Consider the following 26,462-nt stretch of genomic DNA (forward strand, 5'->3'; position numbering starts at 1 on the left):
AGTCTGCCTTCCCTCCCTTCTCTCTTTTACGGGTCACAGTTTTAAACAGGCAAAAGTATTGGGGCGAGGACCTTAAAACTACCCTAGAAAATTAAAAATACACCAATAAAAATATTTTTCAAGGACATAAATCAATTACGTAAATTAACTTTTTAAAAAAAGAAATATACTTTCTCAGCAACTCCCTGTTACCCTAGCAATATGTATGCAACTCACCTGGTTTTGACACACTCTGCATGCAGTTAAGATTCATAATCTAAAGCTGTCCTCAGCCACGTGTGACAACCTGTCTGCTTCATGCAATGCTCAGTCAGTGCTTGTGCTCTTAAATGCCTATGCTAAAAACTGTACAGAGATCAAGAGTATGTAAAATGTTCATTTATGTAGCTGCCAACTCCAAAAAATAAAAATAAAAAATGCATCAGTCCCAGAGACACAAAGAGATCCAGGGATTTATAAAAATAACTCATATTACCATGGTCCAAAATAAGTTTTTAAAGGGCACAGAAAGCATCCAAGTGATTTAATCTTGAGGTTTCAAAAACATTTTCTTTGCTTTGGTAGGCCTCGTGTTGCTGTTTTCATCCTCTTCTATCTCTTCCACCATGTGCCGGTTCCTCTTCTTTAAGAATTTCTTCCCAATAGTTCCCACTAAAGTTTCATACCTAGAAAAAAACCGCAATAAGTTAAGGAAAATACTTTACCATTTGAGAACAAGACCGTGGCTCTTCCATCTCCTCTCATCCCTCCTCATTGTCCATGCTTCGCTGAGGGGCTGATGGGAGCTGGAGTTCAACAACACCTGCAGGGCCATCAGTTCCCTCTCCTTGCCTTAAGGTCTTTGAAAGCAGTAGCAGCAAAAGTGGCACCTTGCAGATGTTGTTAAGCTCCAACTCCCATCAGCCAGTACAGCCAATGGTCAAGGGTGATGAAAGCTGGAGTCCAAAGTACCCGGTTGGGAGAGGATATTGTAGATGACGATCGCCATCTGAGGTCCCCCACAGGAGGTCTGGAGGGTGGCAACATAAGAACAGGTCATATCAGTGGTGGCTCCCCACTTATGGAATGCTCTCCATGAAAAGGCTTGCCTGGCACCATCATTATATATCTCTAGGCTCCAGGCAAAAAACATTCATTTATATAGCCTTTGACTTTTAACTATCAACTATTGATGGCCCAATTATTGCATGGGCAGGCTATTTTAATGTAGGCTTTGGGGTGTGTGTTTTTTCTCGGTGGTTTTAATGTATGCATTCCTTTTTTCTTTTTCTTTTTTTTTGCATAAAATATTGTAAGTCACTTTGATCTGCCAAAGAAAAAGAGTGACTAATAAATTGAATAAATAATAATAATAATAATAATAATAATAATAATAAAAGGCAGCAGTGAGTCAGATGGCGCAGTAGTTTGATTTGGGTGTAACACAGCCTTCAATCAGCTATTATCAATGTTAGCCAACTCACTGCACAGCCGGAATGGAATGAGCTTCCAACCAACCCTCACCTGAAGCATCTTCTACTGCAGGTGCACCACTTTAAAAAATAAATAAATTGGTGTTTACTATAGAAGCTGGGGTGTTGATTTATTGGTATTCCTCTGCAAGTTTTAAAAGCGAACATACAAATGGATTTCAACAAACATTTTTCTATAAATGGTTATATATTATTCCCTTGGAGCCAACCCCCCACCCCCCGAAATGGATGGCTATAACTTGCAATAAGTTACTATTGATGTAGCTGACTTCCAGCTAGAGTGCCTGGAGAAAGCAGGTTATTTTTAAAACAAACAAACCAAAACCAACAACTCATCAGATCATCTCACTTCCACTATAAAATACTCTGTTTAAGAAACAACAGCACTGCACACAAGAAGAAGTGCTTTGTATGTCAAGCATGTGGTTGTTTGGGAGGTTTCCACTTTGTAAGGAGAAAAGACAGCAACACATCTTCTGGGTAATGTCATCTGTGTCATAAATGGTAATGGTTACCTTCTGGCCATTTCTTCATCCGATACATCAGCCTCCATTGCATTATCTTCCTCTTCGATTTCTTCTGTCTTGTACTTTGAGTTCATCTGGATCATTAACTTCTGAAAACGAAAAACTGGGTTATCAGTTTCAAGCATTGCACTCCTTGAAGAATGTCAAGGGGACAGATTTGGCAATAAGAGCAACGACCATTCCCCCTCCTTTTTCTTTTTTAAAAAAGATGGGCACAGGCAGAATGTAGATTTGTGCATATAAGATTGTAACCCTTCCTTTGCCTTTATTTTATTACAACTTTAGCCCACCTTCCTTCCATCACAAAGCCCATGGTGGGCGGTCTCCAACAAAGTAGTTCTGCTGGGGAAAGGATCTCTGCTTCAGAAACAGAACTTGCCCTGGCTCTCATCTCCCTATACACCTCCTCTCACTGAAATGCTCTGGAGCTTGAAAAGAACCCCCAGAACAGATTTTGGGGGCACATGGCAGGTGGAGAGGGAGAACTGCTTCTTTGGATAATTCCCAGGGTTTTCTAGGAAGTCTTCCAACCAGATAATACTGAGCACACTCAGCCTGGCTTAGATCCAGCAAAGTGGCCGGCCTTCTATCCAGCTGTATAATGCAGACCTGAGTTAATACAATGTCAATTTCATGGACTAGAACCGACTAGTAGCCTCCAGTCCATGAAAGTCTATGCCACAATAGATCTGCTAGATCCTTCTAGGTGCCACAGAACTATTTCTCGTGTGTGTTTGACGAAGCAGACTAAAATGGCTATCTCTTTGGAATGCAGCAGAGAAACTGCCTGAGCAGTAGTGTCCTCTGATCAGAAGTCTTTCCCCAGGTAATCCCACCTTCAGAGATGAGAGGCAGCTGGGGAGAGAGGGCTGTAGTGGTGGTCTCTTCTACTACAATTTGTTAGCATATCTGACCCAGAGTAACAGGCACTTTTGCAGTGCTTCAGAGTATACCAAGTGTTATATATATTTGTATTGATGAACGGTATGGACCAGTTGCCTTTGGCTCATCCTAAATTACCACTTAGCAGCAGCCAATCCATCAGGCTGCTGCCAAGGGAGAGATAGGAAGAACAATCCACTTTATTGACTCTGCCAAGAGATCTGCTTCCTTTGGCCCCACCTCACTTTAAGCAGTTTCATCCCATTATGTTAACGAGAGAATTCAGCAACTTTAAGAAATGTGCCTGAGCTTCCTTGCTTTCTTTTCCTCTTCCCGCCCCATGCCTTTTTCCTTTTGTGTCTTTGTAAGCCTGGGGACAGTTTTCTTCTCCTTCTTTCCTTTCTATCTATTTAACTGTAAACCACTCTAACAGCCACTCGAAGAGCAAAGTAAAAATCCCAGTCCTTTAAATAACTAAATAAACAAGCCCTGTAGGTATAATCACCCCCCCCCCCCCGTATTTATGGCAGGGGATGGGGTTACGGATGAGAGGACCTGTAGCTAATTGTGGCAGAAGTGGAATCTGCAAGTTAAGCTTTCTGTGCTTTTTTTTTGGGGGGGGGGAGAAACATTAATGCTTCTTTGCTCACTCTTTCAACCATGATGCTACAGCAGAAGTGGAAAGGATAAAGGAGTGCCCTTGACAATACCTCCACTTCAGGGTTGAAACCTTTAAATGACATTCTGCCATACAGGAGGTCTTCACATGGCACAAAGCTTCTTTCTTCTATAATAAAGCTCCTGTAAATAAATAATAATAAAGTAGAAGTCTTAGAGAGAGTCAAACAAGCAAGGTTACCTTAGCATTGTCGTAGGAGGACTGTCAGGAGATAAAGACTGACAAAGGAAAAGCCATAGCTCAGTGGCAGAGCCTTTGCTTTGCATCCAGAAGGTCTTGAGTTCAACCTCTGGAATTCCCAGGCACTCACTCATTTGCTTTATACACTGCCTTGTCCACATAAGGACCCCTGGGTGGCAAACACATAAATAATGGTATGTTTTTAAGGCATTCTAAAAACAGCTACAAAACATTCTAAAAGCAATTAAAAACATTCTCTCAGCCAGTTTCCAGGTTCCAGGGTTTCAAGGAACTGTGTCTTTCAGCCATCAAATGCCTGGATAAACAGGAATGTTTTTAAATGCCTCTCGAACATCAATAATGAGCGAGGGAGACACAAATGGGGCACTACTACTGAAAAGGAAGGTCGTGGGTTAATGCCAGCTTGGCACCCTCCAGCAGTGGCACCACCAAGGCCTCACCTGCCGATGTTAGGATTCGAGATGGGAAAGACTTGCATCTAAAACCCTGGGCAGCAGCTGACAGTCTGTGTAGATAATACTGAGCTAGATGGACCAACAGTCTGACTCGATATACTGCAGCTTCCTATCTCCCAAGATGCTATAGTGTTTTAGAAGGCATTTCTGGTTTTGCTCCTCATTCATGGAAGGTGTGGGGGCAGGGGGGGGGCACACAACAACACAACAAACTTACTCCTTTTCCTTTAGCTCCGGCAGATCCAGGAACCAATGTTCCTTGCTGATTATTTTCTTTTCCTCCTCTTCAAGCTGCTTTTTGGTTTCTGAATCCAAGCCCCTTTGCATGAACTGAAAGACAAGATGCATTAAAAAAAAAGTCTCCTCCGTGGGCAGAGAGTGCCGATGGTTTTATACATGAAATATCTCCAAAATGCAATTTCTAGAGAGATGGCTAGTAGCAAATGAAGAATTTACTGTGGCATAAGCATTTATGGAAACCCCTGTGTGGGTTTTGCATATATAATCCAGGTGCAGAGAGAAAAGTAGTGCTTTCTGACAAAGTGAGGTTGAAGGATCAAGGAATTTATTATCTTTCTCAAATATACCAATATTTGAACTCAGGTGCTAAGCTGTGATGGCTAAAGGGGCCACAGCTCAGAAACAGAGCATATCCTTTGTATGCAGAAGGTCCCAGAATCAATCTCCAGCATTTCCAGGTATAGCAAGGAAAGTCCTCTGTCTAAAAACCTGGAGAGAGACAGTCAGTCAGTGCACACAATATTGAGCTGGATTGTCTGACTCGTATAATGCAGCTTCCTATGTAAAATGGTTATTTAGAAAGCAGGAAGTATCAGCCTATCTGGGGAAGCTGTGAGTTTTACAGATGGAGAAAAAATATTCTGGAAAAGTAACTTAAGAGGGCAATCTGCCCCTCTCTTTCCCCAGAGAAGCCAATGAGAACTAAATATTCTGAATGCACATATACTGCTGAACACTGGAAAGTATTTTAGCATTTTGAAAGAGCAGGGTCATAAATCGTGGGTTTTTCTTAGCTGGTACCATCTCTTGCACCATGCTGTGTTTTCATATATATTTTTGTTTAAAAAACTGTTGGCAGCTTTTCTCAGCGGTGCAAAAATTCATTTCAGAAATGCAGGGAAAGCATTATTGATGCACTGAGGTTCAGAAAGACTTCCAAACGCCCCAAGCAACTGATTTTAAGTATGCATGAACAGCTTTCATCTTTGGGAAGTATTGCTAAGATACTGAATGAGGGCAATTGAAGTCTCTGTTAACTATTTTAATAGACCAAGCATGGAAACGGAGGAGGAGGAGGAAAACACTTGTGCTTGAAGAGGACTAGAAAGGTCCCAACAGCACTGTGCAAAAGCTAAATTCTGCAGTCAATGTGGCATACTGTGGTGCTTGTTCTGCAGTGGTACCTCAGGTTAAGTACTTAATTCGTTCTGGAGGTCCGTTCTTACCTGAAACGGTTCTTAACCTGAAGCACCACTTTAGCTAATGGGGCCTCCTGCTGCTGCCGCCCCACCAGAGCACAATTTCTGTTCTCATCCTGAAGCAAAGTTCTTAACCTGAAGCACTGTTTCTGGGTTAGCAGCGTCTGTAACCTGAAGCGTATGTAACCCGAGGTACCACTGTAACTCCTTGCTGAGTTGTACAAGGCCAGCACTGAGATTAAGGAGAAGGTGGCTGTAGGCAGATAGGTGAGGCCTGGTGAGGCCAGTGAGGTTGGTGGGACAGCGCCTTGTTCACCCCAATGGACCACCCTCCACCACTTCTCAGAACTGGTGAAAAAGAGGGGAAGAGGAAAAGAGGATCACAAGTAAATGAAGGGAACTGGTTACTCATTCAATCGTAAATCTCAATGGGCAAATTTCCCCTATAAGTACCCAGTTAACTATCATTATATTTATGTGTAAAACAAGAGATTAGACACCAAAGAGCTACAGATAAAAATACCCAGTTTCAGCAGCTGCAAGGCAATTAAAACTCTGTAAATGAGCATTTGTTTGGGCTTCCAGGGCCGAGGCACCGTGTCCTGGGGGAAAATATATCAAGCTGTGAAGAAAGAACTAAGGGTGAGAGAGACACTAAAATCCCCTGCTGATATGTGATGTAGCTCCATAGCCAGCAGGATGTGTGGGAAAGGAAGAGCGGGAGAGGAATCCGTGCTGAGGGATATGCCAGAAACAAGCCAAAGGCCACTGCTAATTTGCATTTCATTTGCATACCAGTTGGGGCAAAACAACACACTGTTATGCTGAAACCTGTACAAAAACATATTGAGCTATATCCAACTAAGTTTTACTCAGGGCAGACCCACTGAAATTATGGTCCTAACCCATGCCTCTTGATTTCTATGGGTCTACTTCAAGTTGCACTAGCCATGGATGCAACTCATTGAACTGGACCTTGAAAATTCTTGATACTCAGACTTCGGAACACTGGAAGCTGTGTTTTGCCAAGTCAGATCATTGGCCATTTAGCTGAGTAATGTTTATACCAGTTGTGGGCAGACTTCAGGCTTGGAGGATCTAGTTTGCCTCGTCATGTTTTGTTTATGTTCCTGGAACATAACCCAATATCTTCTACAATAAGGGTAGGCATACCAGTGGCCCCAGATAACACAGCCCATTGTCAAGGATGATGGGACCTGAAGTCCATCAACATCACGAGGGCCTCAGGATTCCTCACCCATCCCTGAGCGGACAGGTGGCCCTCAGTAGAAAAGTCAATGTGGATAGAGTTCCTGGAGAGTAGAATTTTTTTTGAAAACTACCTAATTAGGCAGTGAAAGACCTGCGATTTTTCTATGTCCCAACTAAACCCATAAAAATATCTAATCCCCGTCCTGCTAGCCAATGGTGTGATTGGTATCAGGAATCATTTCTTGAGTCAGAGAGGCTACGCTGGGTCTAAAGAGGGGAGATGGAAAGGGCTGGTGTGTGGCAAGGGAATTTATGAAAGTTATGAACTTTACACAGTTATGAACCATCTCTGGTCCCGAAAGGTCTGCAACCAAGATTCAGCTGTGCTTGCAGAAGTTGTGTGCAGTTCTATTCGCCTTTTTAGAGTCTCTTTGTTTCTTCAAAGCTTTAGAGTGTGTGCATTGGGGACCTAAAGGCTCACTTGACTCTCAGCAAGCTTTGCAGCGAGGGATTTGGGAAGACAACAAGATAGAGCCTCCAGCAGGACTTGCTGATGTTGTTTAAAACGCTTTCCTGGGGAGCACTGGCAGGGGAAAAGGCCACTTTTCACTTTGATGTGGCTGCAGAAAAGCAGAAACCTTCCAGCTAGCAAACAGGGCAGGCTTCTTGCTCATAGAGAAGTCCCAGATAAGAAACCGCTGGGCTTTGTTAATAATTACGGCCCAGCACTAGCAGTTAAAATAAAGAAATAAATACATGCATTCACAGCAAGTTGTTTTCAGACAACATGGGGTTGAATCCAATGAACCGTGTAACTAGTTCATAGTCTCTAATATTTTACAGTTGAATCAGGGACATACAGTGGTACCTCAGTTTAAAAACAGTCCTGTTTACGAACGATTTGGTTTACAAACTCCGCAAAACCGGAAATAGTGTCCCGGTTTGCGAACTTTACCCCGGTCTAAGAATGGAATGGAGTTTTATGATAAAGAATCTTCAGGGGATGGGGGTAGGCCAAGGTTTTGAGAATGGTTTGGGTGCAATATACTCTGAACAAAAAGCTAAGTTGATTGTAAACAATGTAATAACTGAGGAACTTAAGATAGAAAAAGGAACACGACAGGGGTGCCCAATTTCCCCATTGCTCTTTATTTCTGTCCTGGAGGTGTTGCTGAATATGATTAGAAATGACCAGCAGGTTAAAGGTGTACAGGTCGGAGCCAAACATTACAAGCTAAGAGCATTTGCAGATGACTTAGTATTGACTTTGCAAGAGCCAAACACTAGTACGAAAAAGGTGTTAGAAATAATCCAACAGTTTGGCCAGGTAGCTGGATTTAAGTTGAATAAACAAAAAACTAAAGTGCTAGGAAAAAATTTAACAGATATGGAGAAGGAGAAATTTCAAGAGGAGACAGGGTTGACGGTGGTCAAGAAGGTGAAATATCTAGGGGTTTATTTGACAACTAAAAATTTGAATTTGTATAAGGATAACTACGAAAAATGCTGGTCAGAAATTAAAAAAGATCTAGAAATATGGTCAAATTTGAAATTGTCAATGTTAGGCCGAATTGCAGTGATTAAGATGAACGTATTGCCTAGAATGTTATTTTTGTTTCAGACCTTGCAGATTCTTGACAGGATGGAATGTTTTAAGAGGTGGCAGAAAGATATTTCGAAGTTTGTCTGGCAGGGCAAAAAATCCAGAATCAAATTTAAAATACTGACAGACGCTAAAGAAAGAGGGGGCTTTGCCCTGCCGGATTTAAAACTGTACTATGAGGCAGCAGCGTTTTGCTGGCTGAAAGAGTGGATGCTCCTTGAAAACACAGACATCTTGGATCTGGAAGGCTTTAATAATGCATTTGGTTGGCACGCATATTTATGGTATGACAAAATTAAGCTGCATAGCGCCTTTAAAAATCATATTGTTAGAAAAGCATTGTATAATGTTTGGATAAGGTACAAAGATCTGTTGGAAAACAAAACCCCTAGATGGGTGTCTCCAGTGGAAGCTAAAGCAGTGAAGAAACTCAATATGGAGGTCGGATGGCCAAAATATTGGGAAATCTTGGAACAGGAGGGAGACAAAGTGAGATTGCAAAGTTATGAGAAAATGAAACATAAAGTACAAAATTGGCTTCAATATCATCAAATAATGGAGTTTTTCAAACAGGATAGGAAAATTGGCTTTCAGGTGGAAAAATCAAAATTAGAGACTGAATTGTTAGAACCCAATACTAAGAATTTATCAAGAATGTATAACTTGCTGCTGAAATGGAATACACAAGATGAAACAGTTAAATCGGCTATGATTAAATGGGCACAGGACATTGGTCATAATATTATGTCTGCTGACTGGGAATGGTTATGGAACACCGGTATTAAATTTACGGCATGTAATGCCTTAAAGGAAAACATTATGAAAATGGTTTACAGGTGGTACATGACCCCAGTCAAGCTGGCAAAAATTTATCATTTGCCTGATAATAAGTGTTGGAAATGTAAAGAGACTGAAGGCACCTTTTATCACCTTTGGTGGACATGCCCGAAGATTAAGGCCTTCTGGGAAATGATCTATAATGAAATGAAAAAGGTACTCAAATGTACTTTCTTGAAAAAACCAGAGGCCTTCCTCTTGGGCATCGCCGGCCATTTGGTGTCAAAAAGGGATAGAACTTTTTTTATGTATGCTACAACAGCAGCAAGAATACTCATCGCAAAGTATTGGAAGACACAAGATCTACCCACTCTGGAAGAATGGCAGACGAAGGTGATGGACTATATGACATTGGCTGAGATGACAGGCAGAATCCGTGACCAGGGAAAGGAGACGGCGGAAGAAGAATGGAGAAAATTCAAAAGTTATCTTAAGGACCATTATAAACTTGATGAATGTTAGAATGTTGTGGTTTTCAGGAGTAAAGGGATACAGTGATATAAGGTCAGAATAAAGAAAAGACTAAGATGACAGAAGGTGGAAAGGAACAATTGGGAGTTGCTATAAAATTTTGGACATTGGGATGCAGAAAGGGGGGGTATGGGGGAGTCCCGGAAAAGAGGTTTATGAAAAAATGTTATGAAGTTATACGTGTTTGTATGTCTTTTTAAGTGTTTGTTTGTTCTTAAAAAATTCTGTAAAACCAATAAAAAATTTATATAAAAAAAAAGAATGGAATCCGAACAGTTGAAGGGCACTGGCAGCGGGAGACCTCATTAGGGAAAGCGCGCCTCTGTTTAAGAACGGTTTCAGTTAAAGAACAGACTTCTGGAACGGATTAAGTTTGTAAACCAAGGTACAACTGTACTTGGGTAATTCTCATTCCCTAAGAAGAACAGTTTTGCAGTTCCAGCATCCCTGCCTAAGAGCACAGCCCTCCACCATGTGCAGACTGCAAATGGATCATTTGACACCTTCCACATGCTACATTTGCTAATGGCCCTGGAACAGAGTGCCCTGTAGTTTCTGAAGCAGGATGCGGCAGCTAAATGACTGTAACAGGCAGTAAACTATAATAGTAAAACGAACCACCTGAAGATAGGCTTTGCATTTTGAGAGTTGCAGATGAACAAAGGAAGCTGTTTTATAGAAGGGCGGACCATTGGTCCTTCCAGCACTGACTGGCAGCAGATTTCTTGGGGTTTCAGAGAGGGTTATTTCCCAGGCATAACTGGATCGCAGTTCCTGGAAGCCACGGAGGGGGTGCTTTTGTGCTCAGGTCCTGCTTTCTGGTTTTTTGCTCTACCTAACCAAGTACATGTAAGTCATGAGATAGAACTGTGTTACAGTCAACCTTTGTGTTGTCAAAAGCAAGGAACAAAGGAAGCAAAAATTTTGAAAGACAGTCAGAAGTGGTGGTGGAGGAGATGTTTTAAAAAGATGTCTCTCCCCACCTTCCACCCCGGACAGCAGGAGTCCAGAGTTATCGGCATGGTGAGTTTTTTGACATGCATTTTCACTCTCTTACCCACCACTGTCATTGTAGTTAGGAAGTCTCCTTGTATTTGTTGCTAACTGAACTACAAAATGAAGCTGATCTCCCTCAAATGAACACAACTCATGTTAACGATATTACTTTGGAGCACATGGCCTGTGGAAGTGTTCCTGACTGATCTTAGCCATGGTTGGTCAGAAGCCCCAATGATCTGACACCGTAAAATTCACTTCCAAGTAAACAGGATTAGAGATTAGGGCTCTGTCCTGAGCACGCACCACCAAAAGCAAGGCTTAATTCTGAATAAACAGGACGATCATCGCACTGCACCCACAGTCATTTCCAGATAACCCTTTTTAATTGCCTTCTGATGTAGAGCTACCCCTGGTACAATGTAAACTGTGGCAGACTAAAAATATTTTCCTTTCCTCCCTTTCTTGTTTAAAAATAATAATAAAAAGTATCGCCTTGCTTGTTACATGAGTTGAAGGTAATTTTAATCTCAAAGATGAAGATAAAACAGGAACGGCGCAACCACAAAACTGAAGCAAACAAACCATGAAGGCCTGGCGATATTGAGTTATAAATACTTAATGAATATTTATATTTTTAAAAATTAATGGCAATTAAACTCAAGATGTTGTTCCCTGGAAGCGGAGCGATCATCAATCACACTGCCGTGTTCTTCTTCCACTGAGTTGCCTGCTACATTATCGAACAGCGACGGAGCCCATTAGCCACTGAGCCGAGACTAATTCCACTAAGGGCTTGACACTGGATCCGCAAATCCAAGGGCGATCGCTAGATCAGGGCTTTATTCATCTCTCCCCCCCCCCCACCTGCCGCACAATTACACTGAGGAGTTGTGGGAGGGAATTATGAGTAATATTAACACAGTTACAGCATTACCAGTCAATGCAAACCTCTAGCCAGCAAAAGAACAACATTTAGGTTGGACAAAATCCAATAAAACTGAGGGCAGATCCACACCATACATTTAAAGCTCACGACTTCCCCCACATCCCACATGGAATTCTGGGAACTGCAGTTTGTTCAGAATGCTGGGAATTGTAGCTCTGTGAGGGGGAAACAAGAATTCCCAGGATTCTTTGGGAGAAGCCATCTGCTTTAAATCTGCCTTGAATGTGCCATGCAAAAGCTCCTCCCCCCCCCCATTCTGTGGTGATTATGCCATGAGAGGATATATTTCTTGATCTGTTTCCCAGATTGGATTATTTTACTGTGTTTTAACTTTGGATTTTTATATTTTTCTTTCTGTCTGTTATGTGCTGTTTTATATTGTACATCACTTTCCAACACATCGAACAAGGCAATTCATAAATCTAATAAATAGATTTGTTAGTGTGCATACAGCCCTATGTTGCATACAGCCTTATGCATGCAAACATGTTTGACCCCCGACATCTCCACTTTATAAAGTATTAAGACCACGGGTTGGAAACCTGCGGCCCACGGGGGTCGTTTAATGGCCCCTGAGCCTCCCCCGAACCAAGCCACTTGGCGACTCCTGGTGCACTGCACTAAAGTGGAACAGCACAGAGTGAGGACTTGCTTCCGTGGCACTGGAAATCGCATCTGCGCAGATGCCAGAAATCACATATGCACATGCACATCCGACCTATGGAGCGATCTCCACGGGAGTGAACTGGCCCAGGCGAGGTAAACCTTGCCAACCCCTGATTAAGACCAAAAGCTGTTCCCTAGTCAATAGAATAGGCAGATAGGCAGATATTTTGATGTAGCATGTGCAGTTTCCTATATCCCTAAGTTCTGATGCTTTCCCCTAGAATCCTGTATACTTCAGCTTAGTTCAAAAGCTCTGGTGGCCTTTGTTCTTACTCTTAGTGAGCACAAGCACAGTCCAAAATCTGTGACGTTACATTTACAGTACATCCTACGTTTCCTCCAAGGATTTCAATGTGACACATTGCCCTCCTCCTCCCTATTCTATCCTCACAAGGGAGGGAGGTTAGGCTGAGAGACAGTGACTGGCCCAAGGTCACCTAGTAAGCACCATAGCCAAGCTTGGATTTGAAACCTGGTCTTAGGATAGGTTCACCAATATATTCCAAGCTGTGGTGTAACTAGTAGGCGGCAGGGGATAAGGCCACTGTGTATGTGAAGTTACTGCTGAATGGAAAAAATCAAACAAAAGTCACAGAACTGGAACCACCATGGATTCTGATATTATCAGTTTGGCTCTGATAAAACATTTATACTGAAATGGAGCTTGCATTGGTAACATCAAGGATAAATGTTGCACTTTCACTTTAATTTTGAGCCACTGCATTTCAGACTTTCTGAACTCCACACCTAGTCCCTAAAACTTTTATCAGCCACTCCATACCAACCATCTGTTCTGTGGGTGTACAGAAATCTTCACGCATACTTAATATTGTGTTGTGACCTAACACCTTGGTAATAAACCATAATTGAAACTACTACTTCTAAGAACACAGTATATACTTTCCTTTGAGCACTGAAAAAAACTTGATATATGCTTCCCACTGAAAACCAGTCAAACACATACCCCAAAATCTAAAATTTGTAAGAACACCTTGCAAAACAGGTGTGTGAAGGCAGGTCAAACCTCCATGCACCTTAACTTAGGTTAGGCACTTTAACTTAAGCATGACCTAATTTGTGTTGCGGTTCAGCCCCAGGTTCCAATTTATTTCAGTCCCTGGAGGCTAGAAATCATGGAGGCTAGAAATCATTCTAGCCCTGGAGGATAGAAATCATGCCTCTGAGCATGGGCAGAGAGCATTTCCAAATGCTTGCCCTCCCAGCAGGAACCTGAGGTGTCCTAGGAGAATTATACTGCGGCAGGTACTGGTGATCATGCTTGACCCCCGGCACCTCTCTTTTCCGAGCTACAGCGCGCAGATGGGGCGGGGGGGGGGGTCTCCTTCTCCGGCTCCACCCGAAGCCCCTCGACTCCTCTCGCGTTGCCTAAGAAGCCATTCGGCTGCGCTCGGCTTCCCTTTCCCCGCCCCGTTCGAAACACGAAGCCGTTCGGCTGACCTTTCCCCCTCAGATTCGATCCGACCTGTCTCTCCCTCGCCTATTCCCGAAGCCGCTCGGCTTCCTGTCGTCCGTAAAGAAGCCGCTCGGCTGTAATACCCGAAGCCACTCGACTCTCTTCGGCTTGTCACCCGAAGCTTTTCGGAAAGGAAAGAATTGGCCCCGCCCCTTCCCGAAGCCATTCGGCTCGGTTTCCTTCGGCGCCCGTTCATATAATCTCCGCGGCGTGCTCTTACCTTCATGCGCAGCAGATTCTTGGACAGCTTACTCTTCACGTCCCGAGCCATGGCGGCGACAGGTTTCCGCTGAGGGGCACTTTGGCTCGCTGCTGACCTTCTCAGTCTTCCCTTGCACCCACCGGGCCGCGGCCTCGCCCTCCACACGCCTCAATCTACGGAGTGTTACTGAACATGCGCTGTCCTTTGCACGCATGCCTGGTAGAGCTCTCTGACGCCTTCTTGCCGGCTTCATGCCCTCACTTTGAGCCAGCCCCCACCCCCTTCCACTGACAGCGTGGAGGCTTCAAACGTGGAATCATTTCTAAGCAACGTGGATTGTGCAAAATATTTCAACAAGTAAAAAAACACCAAAAAACCACAGATAGGATATTTTTCAGGGAAGAGAGGAAGGGCTGGCAAGGATGGAGCGTGTTTAATATCTCTATCTGTAGCCAGATGTGCCCTTTGCTCTTACAGTAAGAGTCTTAATAGCTGGCAAAAGAGCGATCACCAGGGCAGCATCTAGCTTCCCACACACAGTGCACAACCAGATGCCCCTGAGAAACCTGAAAGCAGGAGCTGAGTGCAACTGTTCTCTCCCCGCTCTTCTCAGCGACAGGTATTCAGAGGTTTACAGCTGTTGTGGCTAGTAGCCATTAACAGACTTCATAAATTTGTACAATCCTCTTTTAAAGCCATGTAAGGGTCCAGGTCAAAGGGACACGGGTGGCGCTGTGGGTTAAACCACAGAGCCTAGCACTTGCCAATCAGAAGGTCGGTGGTTCGAATCCCCATGACGGGATGAGCTCCCGTTGTTCGGTCCCTGCTCCTGCCAACCTAGCAGTTCGAAAGCACCTCAAAATGCAAGTAGATAAGTAGGTACCACTCCGGCGGGAAGGTAAACAGCGTTTCCATGCGCTGCTCTGGTTCGCCAGAAGTGGCTTCGTCATGCTGGCCACATGACCCGGAAGCTGTACACCGGCTCCCTCGGCCAACAAAGCAAGATGAGCGCCACAACCCCAGAGTCGGTCACGACCGGACCTAATGGTCAGGGGTCCCTTTACCTTTACCTTAAGGGTCCAGGTCAAACTGTAGAAGGTGGGTTAAGTAGGAAATTCTGACCAGCGGTTATTTCTGACCAGTCTTAATATTGCTACCTGCCTGCTCATGCTACCAAAGACCACATGTTGGTATAAAAAAGGGAGATTGTTGCAAGCAGGAGTTGAGTTTGCCCAATTCACTTCATCAGAAGTAGTCATATTAGGACACAGTAAGTGAATTCTGCCTTGTCCTCTTAAGTGCAACCCACCCAATAGGATTCCCCTCCCTCCCTATCTTTGCTTGACTTGGGGGAAACACTATTCTTAGTGCCAGATCAGGAACTGTAAAAACCAGTTAATAAACCACCAAGCTTTAATTGCCATAGCAAATAACATTCAGCAGATAGCAACACTATCGTTATAGTAAAAGATTCTGGAAGATGGTGATTTCAGACAGCTGAAATCTGTTCAGTAAGGCTCCCCATCTGGTTATCTTTGGGTGAAGGAAGGACACAATTGGATATTTGTACACTTTTTCTTTCTAAATGCTTTATCAAGATTTCCACTTTGTAATTACATGGAAAGATTGTGACTGGGTGGAATGAGGAAGTCTAGTGGGTCAGATGTAGCTAAGTTCTTCTTAGGGTAAACCCACCAGAATTAATAGATTTATGTTGGTCGGGCCCCATTCATTTCAATGGTCCCACTCTGAGTATTACCAACACTGAATGCAACCCCGGCTTAGATCACCACTGTCATATTTTGGCCAGTTCACTATATAGATAAGCCACTATCAAGTACGATTTTGCTCTCTTCTATTGCTTTGATAATATTTTAGTGTGCTTTTATTATACCTTTTGTTGGATTAATAATTTGGTTTTAGTTTCCAGTTTGACAGCCTTTGGGCCAAAAAAGCTGTATATGAATAAACTGTAACATATTGTTAGGCATGCTTTAAAAATTGTAGCAGAAATGCATTGACTCCTAGAAAATCTGAAAACAGGACAGTTATATATTTCTCTTTCTAACATGTGTGCATGTGTGTGTGTGCATGCCTTGCAAAATAATTGATGTTCATGCCAGCATCTCTTACCAGGATATCATTTTATGTTCTATTCTGTACCAAGAATGAGAATATAAATGGACTATGAACCTGCACCAGTCATAGGTAGATAGAAATTGTTGTAAGCCCAGATTGCGCACCTGGGTACTATCTGCCTTTTGCTACGCCAAGGCAGACATATGGAAAATAGAACAGCTTGTGAAATATACTCGGAGTCGAGAGTGGATTTCATGCTCTTTATTCAGCTCATAGTGGTGAGGAGGAATGGAAGTTCTCCCAGAATGTCTGCTTTATATACATTATTTACACAATTGGCCCCACGTGATTGGCTAATTCTGGGATTCTCCTGTAGACCAATCAGGTTGCGGATTCACTTCCACCTGGAGCTGGATTGGGTGGCTCCTGTGGTCCAATCAGACTGCTGCATTCTGAATCCTATTGTTCTAGGACCAATCAGACTGCTGCATTTTGGATCCTATTCAACTCAGTACATAACACCTTGGCTCTCAAAACTATACAAGTCAGCAGCCGTTACCTGCATATAAGTTTGTTCTCTGCACTGGAGATAAGAAAATGGTGGATCATGTTTATGTCGTGCTCACATATCATATTCCCTACCTGACTGGTAGGAAAGTGCATTTCAGTTATACGATATAGCCATCTATTCCTTGTTATCCATGAGAGAATGACAATTGCACTCCGTATGGTTTTGATCCTTCAGGATTGATTGATTGATTGATTGACTGATCAGTAGATTTGGGGTAATGTATGTCTTGCACCTAATAGAGTTACATGGGGGGGGAGAGTGATGGTTTCTGTCACCAAGGAGTTTATAATCTAAGGCTGCATACTTACCACTGGCCACAGCAGAAAAAGAAAACCGTAGGATCAGCAGTGACTGGTGTCCATTGGGACAGGTTGGGGTGGAGGCCAAAAATGGCTTGAGCCAGAGCCAATGACAGACAGAACCAACTAATTATAGTTTGGTCCTCATCATCAGACCTTTTATTGGCATCACATACAAACATAAAAAAACAAATCAGTACAGAATTACCACTTCCCCAGTGGCACAAAACATTTATTAAAAGAAAGGAGGCAGAGCAGTCTATCGTCGTATCTCTAGGTCTCCAGGGAGATCAGATGTCTGCAGTGTATTTTGATGACAAAAAAAACCAAATAGAGATATTTAGCCACTAACTTGGTGAGCACCTGATCATTCCCCAGTAATAGAAAATGTATGACCTCCAACTCTGGTTTCCATTTGGGGATACAGAGTTGATCTAGAAATTGCTGACAGAGATCAGCATATAGTTTACAATTAAGAACCATATGTGTAAGGGTTTCCACCAGACTTCTACACTGAGATGAAGAAGGAGGAAGCAGATAGGCAGTGTTGCTCTCTGAACTGGATATGAGTAAGAAGGCAGGCAGAAGGCTGATCGCCGAAGAATTGATGCTTTTGAATTATGGTGCTGGAGGAGACTCTTGAGAGTCCCGTGGACTGCAAGAAGATCAAACGTATCCATTCTTAAGGAAATCAGCCCTGAGTGCTCACTGGAAGGACAGACCGTGAAGCTGAGGCTCCAATACTTTGGCCACCTCATGAGAAGAGAAGACTCCCTGGAAAGGACCCTGATGTTGGGAAAGATGGAGGGCACAAGGAGAAGGGGACGACAGAGGATGAGATGGTGGGATGGTGTTCTTGAAGCTACCAGCATGAGTTTGATCAAACTGCGGGAGGCAGTGGAGGACAGAAGTGCCTGGCGTGCTCTGGTCCATGGGGTCACAAAGGGTCGGACACGACTAAACGACTAAACAACAACAACAACAAGAAGAAGGCAGGCAGGTGGGATTTGGTGAGGTTTGTAGGGCAGGGCCCCATTCACCTTGTCAGCATGTAACACCTTTGCTCTGAGACCTGCACTAGTTGCTAATCTGCTACTGGGCCAACTTAAAGGTGTTACTATTAGTTTATAAAGTCTCTAACAACTTAGGACCAGTTTACCTGTGAGAGCGCCTTACCCCATATGTGTTTTATCTTTTTTGTAAACAGCTTTGAATGTTTGCTTGTTTGTTCTTTTTACTATAAATTTTATGAAATAAATAAAAGTAATGGACCAACCCCCACTGTTGTCTACAATGAATGGCAGCAGCTTCCCAGAGTTTCTTTCCCAACCCAACTCTACCTAAAGATGCTAGAAATTGGACCTGGGACCTTCTGCATGCCAAGCATGTGCTCTGCCACTGAGCTGCAGCCCCTCTTTCTATCTGTGGCGCCTCCTCTTAGTCCTCATAAAAGCTTATTATCTTCAGCACATGCATGCATTCCCTGTTTCCTTTCCTTCTCCTGTCCCCCTTCCCTGTCCTCTTGCCACCCTCACGTTCTAAATTTAATCTGCAAACTCCCTGGGGAGCAGGGACCTTTCTGTTTTGCTTAAGCCACCTTGCAGAGTGCCACATGGATTGATTGGCGCTGTATATAAATAAGATTAGTTGTCGCCAGAAAAGACAAAAAGGGAAAACATCACAGTCTATTTGTTAACTATAAAACTGAGCCTGCGCCAGCTGCACAGGTGCCGGCTTTGCAATTTCCGAGGTCAATACGCCTGCTCCCATGACTTTAATAAACATTGATGCTGCGGGCTTGTTTCAGAGTGATTGAACCACACAAAGATTATAGGTTATGTTAGCTGGGTTCTTTTTGCTTCCTTTTTTTTCTTTTCCAGAGGGGTGGGTGGTGCTGATTGATTAAATTGTCATTCTTTTTTTAAAAGTTAGCTGCTGAAATATAACTCGGTATGGTTTTGTTTAAAGAGACAGCTTTTCCACATAAAGTGAACTAGCCTAGAATTTTTAAAAGAGGTGAGGGAAAGCATAACAATCTCAGTTTGTTCATCACAAAGACTACGTATCCACCATACATTTAAAACACGCTTTCCCCACAGAGAAGCCTGAGAAGTGAAGTTTGTTATGGGTGCCTACAATTATAGCTTCGTGAGGGGTAAACTACAGTTCCCAAAATTGTTTTTGGGGAAGGGGGTTGATTTAAAAGTCCTTTACATTATTGGTATCTATATACAGTACAGTGGTACCTCGAGTTACATACGCTTCAGGTTACAGACTCCGCTAACCCAGAAATAGTACCTTGGGTTAAGAACTTTGCTTCAGGATGAGAACAGAAATCGTGCAGCAGCAGCGCGGCGGCAGTGGGAGGCCCCATTAGCAAAAGTGGTGCTTCAGGTTATGAACAGTTTCAGGTTAAGAACGGACCTGCAGAACGAATTAAGTTCTTAACCCAAAGTACCACTATAGTCTAGCTTCTGGAGAAGTGTGGGTGTTTGTGTGAATATCCCTTGTAAATAAGAAAGAGAGCAGCAGCAGTTCTTTGCTTCTTAACTAAGTCTTGCGGAGCATAAGAACCTAATTATTGTATTTTAATATTTTGCTGGAAGCAGATAGGCAGGGTATAAATATATTATTATTATTATTATTATTATTATTATTATTATTATTATTATTATCATCATCATTATCATTATTATTATTATTTCACCCCTGCTGGATCAAGCAAAAAGATCTTCTTGACCAGCACTCTGTTATCACAATGGCCAACCAGACGTCAACAGGACCTGAATGCAAAAGCACTTTTCCCTCCATGAGTTTCCCAGCAACTGGAATTCAGAGGTATTTTCCCTTCAACTGTGGATGTAGAACATAGCCGTTGTGGCTAGTAGTCACCAATAGCCGTATTCTCCAAAAAATTGCCTAATCATTTTTTAAAGCCATCCAGGTTGGTGACCATCACTGTCCCTTGAGGGGGGAGTGAATTTTGTGGTTTTAGTAGCTGAAGTGATTGCTCATTCACTCCAGCCATCACTTCATATAACAATAATCAAGGGACCACAGAGAAATGTGAACATCTGAAAGAATGCTACTAGCTTTGCTAATTTCTGTCAGGATGAAGAATTTTCCCATTTCCCCATGATGCATTATCAGTGTTTTTAAACTCTGAAGTACTTCATGGAAAGTTGAAATACTGATGCACTATGCAATTGTGCTAAATACAAAAAGTGCTGCAGCTAGAATCTAGCTCTCCATGATGGATCGCTGCTTTGATCCACTGTGGCAAATCCTATAGCAGCTAACACCTGTGTTGTTAGGCAGCTCTGGAAATCACAGTGGGGTCCTGATAAAAATACCAACTTTTAATGACTGTGGTGGATAGAAAGGCATTTTTTTCCTGTACATATTAGTCAGCATATTGCCGCAGAGAATAAAATTGGAGTCAAGGTTAGCCATCACCAAGGAATGCCAAAACATTCCGCAGTTCTTTCTGAGTGGGAAAAAAAAAATGTGCTGCAGAGTTCTTTTCTCTTCCTATTTTCAGAAAAAGTAAAACATTCCTTAAAATGATTGATATTGGAACATTAGAGCCAGCATACTTTCCCTTTCAATACAGCAGTCCCTGTGTGACAGTTTCCCTCATTTGCATAAGCAATTGACCTCTCATTAGCAGCTCATTAGAAAAATAGGTAACATGGCAAAAAATCCAAAACAAACCCAAACCTAACTGTGTTGAGAGAAATGTTTGCCTGTGAAATTTGATTTCAAACTGACTGCTTAACAAAAACTTTGTGGATGTATGTGTGTGCTTCATGGCCCTTTCAAAGTAGCTTAGGAAAAAATTATCATAATAAAACCACATTCAGGGGGAAGTAGAAATAGCTACATTAGGACATAATGACAAACCATTGTTTATTGTGATGGGAATTAGCCTAGCCCCACCCCCCACCCCCCCCCCCCCCGTTGCTCACCGGCAAGAAGGAGTTTAGAAGAGCTCAGTTCACTTCTGGTTTGATTAACAACAGTTTGCTGTGTCGTCGAATCCAGACATACTAGTTATATTAACCGTGGTTTGTTTGAAACAAGCCAACTTCAAACTGTGGTTTGTGTAGCTGGCTTGTTTCAAAAAAACCTTGTATAAGGTAAACTTTTTTTCAACCCACAGGATTCATTTTCTTCTGGACTACCTTCTCTGTGACATGTCAGTGCTGGGAGGGGCCAGAGGCAAAAGTGGGCAGAGCAAATGAGATTAGCTTTGTATAGTAGGCTTGTTTCTGTACACACACCTGCCTGTCCTCCATCTAGGCAAGCAGGAGACCTTATCAGAGTTCAAGGACACATTCCACCCAAGCAAATACATTAAAAGAGGGCAGGAAACTGGGCCAGTGAGGAGAGTGGCCTGAGGAGAGAGTAATGTGCCTGGAGAGGGGGATAGCATAAGTTGAGTCCTGATGGCCAGACAGATGCTAGAAGGACCACATCTGGGCAGTGGCCATGAGGTTCCCTGGGGGTTCATAGTTTCAAAGCAGAGACGAATTGTGGCTGATTGAAACAAGAAGCTTCTAATCTCCTCCTCATGGCTGTATCAGAAAAGCGAAGAAGACGAAGACGAATCCTAAAAGCTAAAAAGGGAGTGAATGGAAGGAGACTGGGGGCCTTGCGCAAAAAGCCCCAACCATGTCCCTGCATCTTAAATCTGACATAGGTGATTCACACATGATGCACAGCCATCCCCTTGCTGCTACGTGCTACTGTCACGTAACACATACACAAACATTCAAACCACTCTTACCCATCGTTGTTTCTCTTATTTGAACTATTATCTTGTTAATATGCTGGTGCTTAACTTTACATTTCCAGTCCATGACTAAATGAATGGAAAGGTCCCCATGCTGCTGCTGCTAAAACATGTACATTAGCAATTTGCAAACTCCCACGGAATACATTTCCATTTTTTACACATATATTAAAAGGGGTGGTGGCGGCAGTGGGAGAGATTGCAATCAGCTGATTTTGAAGTCAAAGCCTCTACTGATTTCTTGTCAGTTCTGTTTCACCCCAAATTTCCCAATCCTGGGTTTTCCCTCATGCTCCCTTTTGTGGGACAACAACAAAAGCACTGATTATCTCTAACAGCACAGATCACTTGGATCTTATCCATCAGCTTCCAAGAAAGGTGTCATTAGAGAGGAAAGAGAGTGAGATGCAAAAAATAAATAATAATAAAAATCCCAGCCATGAAATTCTGTCTTGGCTGATGGAGCCACTTAGAATTTTCTTTCATTATGATCCATGATTGGCTTCATTGGGCCCAAACATTCTTAGAGGAGGTGGGTGGTGGAATATTTAGCACTGAAACTCCCAACAGTAATAATTAGTAGTGCAATAGTAGTGTTAATTTCTAATGAGAGACACATAGGAGCTAACTCCTAGGGACCGAGGTCCCTTCGACTTCACCAATAAAATATTTGAGCGGGCCAACACCCCACCCCCCAGTTGATGGACAGTGTCATTCAACTGATGTGTGCTGTGTCTTGTGATTGATCATGCAGGTGGGGCTTATCTGACCCCCCCCATATTTTATTCAAGTTTATACCCCTGGAGAGCCAGTGTGGTGTAGTGGTTAAGAGCGGTAGTCTCGTAATCTGGGAAAAGCAGGTTCGCATCTCCGCTCCTCCACATGCAGCTGCTGGGTGACCTTGGGCCAGTCACACTTCTCTGAAGTCTCTCAGCCCCACTCACCTCACAGAGTGCTTGTTGTGGGGGAGGAAGGGAAAGGAGAATGTTAGCCACTTTGAGACTCCTGAAGGGGAGTGAAAGGCGGGATATCAAATCCAAACTCTTCTTCTTCTTCTTCTTCTTCTGGAGATACATAATGTGGAGAGAACACAATGCTTATGCTCTACCTCCACAGTTGGAAGCTGCAATGCTTCTAAATCCCAGTTGCTGAAAACCACAGCAAGAGAGAGTGCTCTCATGCTCAGATTCTGCTTGTGGGTTTCCCACAGACATCTGGTTGGCCATTGTGGGGACAACAGGAAGCTGGACTAGATGGGCCATTGGCCTGATCCTGCAGGCTCTTCTAAAGTTAACCCAGGCTGGATCTACACTGACATTTCTAACGCTATTAGAGTGGTATTAGCTGAATAGTTCTAAAGTGTCACAGGGCAAACCGTTAAAATAAAAAGTTCAGTACCTTCAGTGCTTTCTCCCCCCCCCCCCCCGGGGCTACTCAAAGAAGAAAAGCACTGGTTAAAAGTGTGTCACTCCCTATAACAACTTAATGGTGAGCACCATTTTTTCCTAGAAAGAAAGCCCTGGTTACCTTAACATTGTTCCCCTGGAGCAACAGTTTCCTTTACTGCCTGGTTCCTGGTTGCTGTGAAGAGAATAATAACACATTATTAACGTTCTTAGCAAAACGTAATGTGACCCTTACATTTTGAAAATAATTCCTCAACTCTTCCTTAACGTTATAAAACATGAGTGTAGATCTGCCCCCAGAGTGTATAGGATTGCTAGTCACCCTAGTTGCAAAGGACTTCCCATGCATTTCAACAAAAGCCCCTCCTCTCTCCTGACTGGGAAAGATCGGTTCTCAAAAGAAGCCCCTTTCCTTAGCAAAGGAGAAAAGATGTGGTGCTGGGGCGTCCCCTTCATTCAAAACCTACACACTGCTGCAAACTAGCTAAGGAGGGAATATCTAGATTTGAAAGAGCAAGCAGATATATTAAGAAATCCTTGAGGCTTAGCATACACACCCCAGCTTATTTTGTGCCTTGGGATTTGTTTGGCCTCTGAAATAGAGAGAAGCATGACAGGAAGACCTTTAAAGAGGGAGGAGGACAAATTCTTTCCTGTTGGTTTGATTACGTGTTTGTAGAAAAGTTGGGGGGGGGGGTTAACCACTAGGCTCTCAATAAATTTGAGATAACTAACAGCTAATTGGCTGAACATTTTTATTGATGTAATACAGAGGCTTTTATTCTTGATATGCCTTGTGCCTCTGATGGTTTCAGTCACAGGTTTATGCTGCTGTATATCTCGCAAGTCATGTGTGCCACAAGTCTTGTTTTCTCATTTCTTATGGTGGTATTCTCCATATAGCCCATTGCAAATATCCAGATAACCAGCTTTATGATTTCTTTTTGTGAATGTAACATGCCATACCAACCTTTGTGTGGTTTAGTTTGCATGTGCTCATTTCACAAAGTTTTATTTTGCTACAGTGGTACCTCAGGTTAAGTACTTAATTCGTTCCGGAGGTCCGTACTTAACCTGAAACTGTTCTTAACCTGAAGCACCACTTTAGCTAATGGGGCCTCCCGCTGCCACCGCGCCGCTGGAGCACGATATCTGTTCTCATCCTGAAGGAAAGTTCTTAACCTGAAGCACTATTTCTGGGTTAGCGGAGTCTGTAACCTGAAGCGTATGTAACCTGAAGTGTATGTAACCCAAGGTACCACTGTATATGGATAAAATTCAATAAAAAACACTTTTTAAAAATGGGGGGAGGGGAGAGAGAGAGAGATAAAATTTAGCGGGGACAGGACTTTCCGGTGCCTAACTACAGGTCTTCTGACAAGCTGATATAAGGCAGCTTCCAATGTTCCTATGCTGAAGTCAGCAAGTAAAAAAAGAAAACAAACCCAAGCCCATTCACTTGATTTCAACAAGAAAAATAATTAAGCAGCAGGGTTGCGAGGGCGGGGGGGAACCAATCACTCAGCATGCCATTTTGTACGGTGGGAAATATTGTTCATTTCCTGCATAATTTAAGAGGTAGAGAGAGCTTATGAAATAACTGGCAATTGAATCAAACGCTCTTGTGATTAACAGCAACAAAGGACCTTGGCAGTTTGAAAGGGATATATATATATATATATATATATATATATATATATATATATATAATATCTCAGCATTTTGGTTTATAGTGTAGGCTGTCATATCATCTCCTTAAATTTTACAGCCTGGCATGTGAAAAATGACTATCAAGTGCAGGATATTCGGGGGTGCAGGATAACATTTTGCCTAATGGAGAGTTTTGACACAGGCAGACTGATTAATGCTTAAATGGATTGCACTCAAAATGAAATTAAAATTATTGCCTATGATTTACAGACTCCATCCCCCCCATGCCGCCACTGCTACAAAATTCATTCATTCATTTGTTGTTGTTTTTCCTTTGCAGGGCTATTTTTAATACAGCTTTGCCTTTACCTGCAGTTGGTACAGCTATTATCTATATTGAAATGATAGCCCATCTGCTAAATCCCAACAGTAACACGACAGTCTTGCTGTGCTAACTGCACTTCGTAAGTGTCAGGGTAGGTGCTCAAACCCCTTTAAGCGTGGGCTTCTCTGAAAGTTAGCCTTAGTTATTAGCATATAGTGTGTTTATCTGAGGAGAAAGGAAAAGCAAATTCAGTCAGTTGGCATCTGGAATGAGTTTGATGATGAATTGAGCTGAAGGTAAAGATGGTGCCCTCCCATTCTATGTACAAAGGTCCCTTCAGATTTTAAATAAAAAAAGTGCCTGTCTGATATGATGATGAGTGGCTTGTCCTTCCCACCTCACTTGGCTGGATACCATGTCATCTTAGGATAGAGAACAACAGACCAATCTCTCTCTCTTTCTCTCTCTGCATGTGTGTGAGAGAGAGGAGGGGGCGGGGAGAGAGAGATTTTCAGCTGAGTTGATTCCTAGAGACATGGAGGCTTGTCTTTCCCTGTGCTGGACCCAAAGCTAGGGCTAGATGTATATAATATAGCCCACCGGTTCCCAAACTTCTTGGGACCACTCCTTCCTTGGTTTCATAAACTTATGCCCTACTCTACATTATTCAAAACATTGTTCAGAATAGTGGTTTGTACAACCCCCTGTGGAATATAATAGCACAATAAAATTCAAAACAGTAACAATTAATCAAACATTTATTCAAAAATCCAATTAAAACCATTTAGTTCAATTAATTCAACAAAATGGGTGGACCTGATCCTGTGATACCAGATTTCTAAAGTCTCGTAGCTCTTTATACCTCCAGCACACACATAAACACACCCACTGCCCCTTTGCTTCTTAACACCCCCCTGGGTAATCTCACCACCAACTTTGGGTACCACTAGTATAGCTTAGTGCATGGTGTCATCTACCCAGGAGCTATAACATAAGCAAAAGCATTGATCTCTAGGGAATGCCTTATATCTCCCTTCCAGAAAATTAGACTTCATAGTCTGAAAATGCAGGACTGTGGGTACTTTGTGGAGAAAATGTGGATTTAGCTCAGATAAGTATTTCTCTTCCACATGTTGCCATTTTAAGATGTGGAATATACTGGAGAATCTGGATAAAGTAATGGCATCCATGTCCTATTTCTATAGAGGATAAGCTGGGCCAACTTGGTTTTTATTTTAATTTTTTTTTTATTAATTTACAACAAAAACACAA

General features: G+C 42.7%; 1 protein-coding gene across 1 annotated transcript; it reads right to left on the bottom strand.

Moving 5' to 3' along the window:
* Positions 1-212: 212 nt before the first annotated feature.
* MPHOSPH6 (M-phase phosphoprotein 6) lies at positions 213-14,263 on the bottom strand. Its single transcript, XM_082233034.1, has 5 exons — positions 14,084-14,263; positions 4,434-4,546; positions 3,592-3,682; positions 1,988-2,088; positions 213-665 (listed from the first exon to the last, which is right to left on the bottom strand). Exons 1-5 carry the CDS (start codon positions 14,132-14,134, stop codon positions 524-526), a joined length of 498 nt encoding a protein of 165 aa, XP_082089160.1. The 5' UTR covers positions 14,135-14,263; the 3' UTR covers positions 213-523.
* Between the last annotated feature and the right edge of the window lie 12,199 nt (positions 14,264-26,462).

Source organism: Podarcis vaucheri (assembly GCF_965113315.1).
Source record: "Podarcis vaucheri genome assembly, chromosome: 7".
Taxonomy (NCBI): domain Eukaryota; kingdom Metazoa; phylum Chordata; class Lepidosauria; order Squamata; family Lacertidae; genus Podarcis; species Podarcis vaucheri.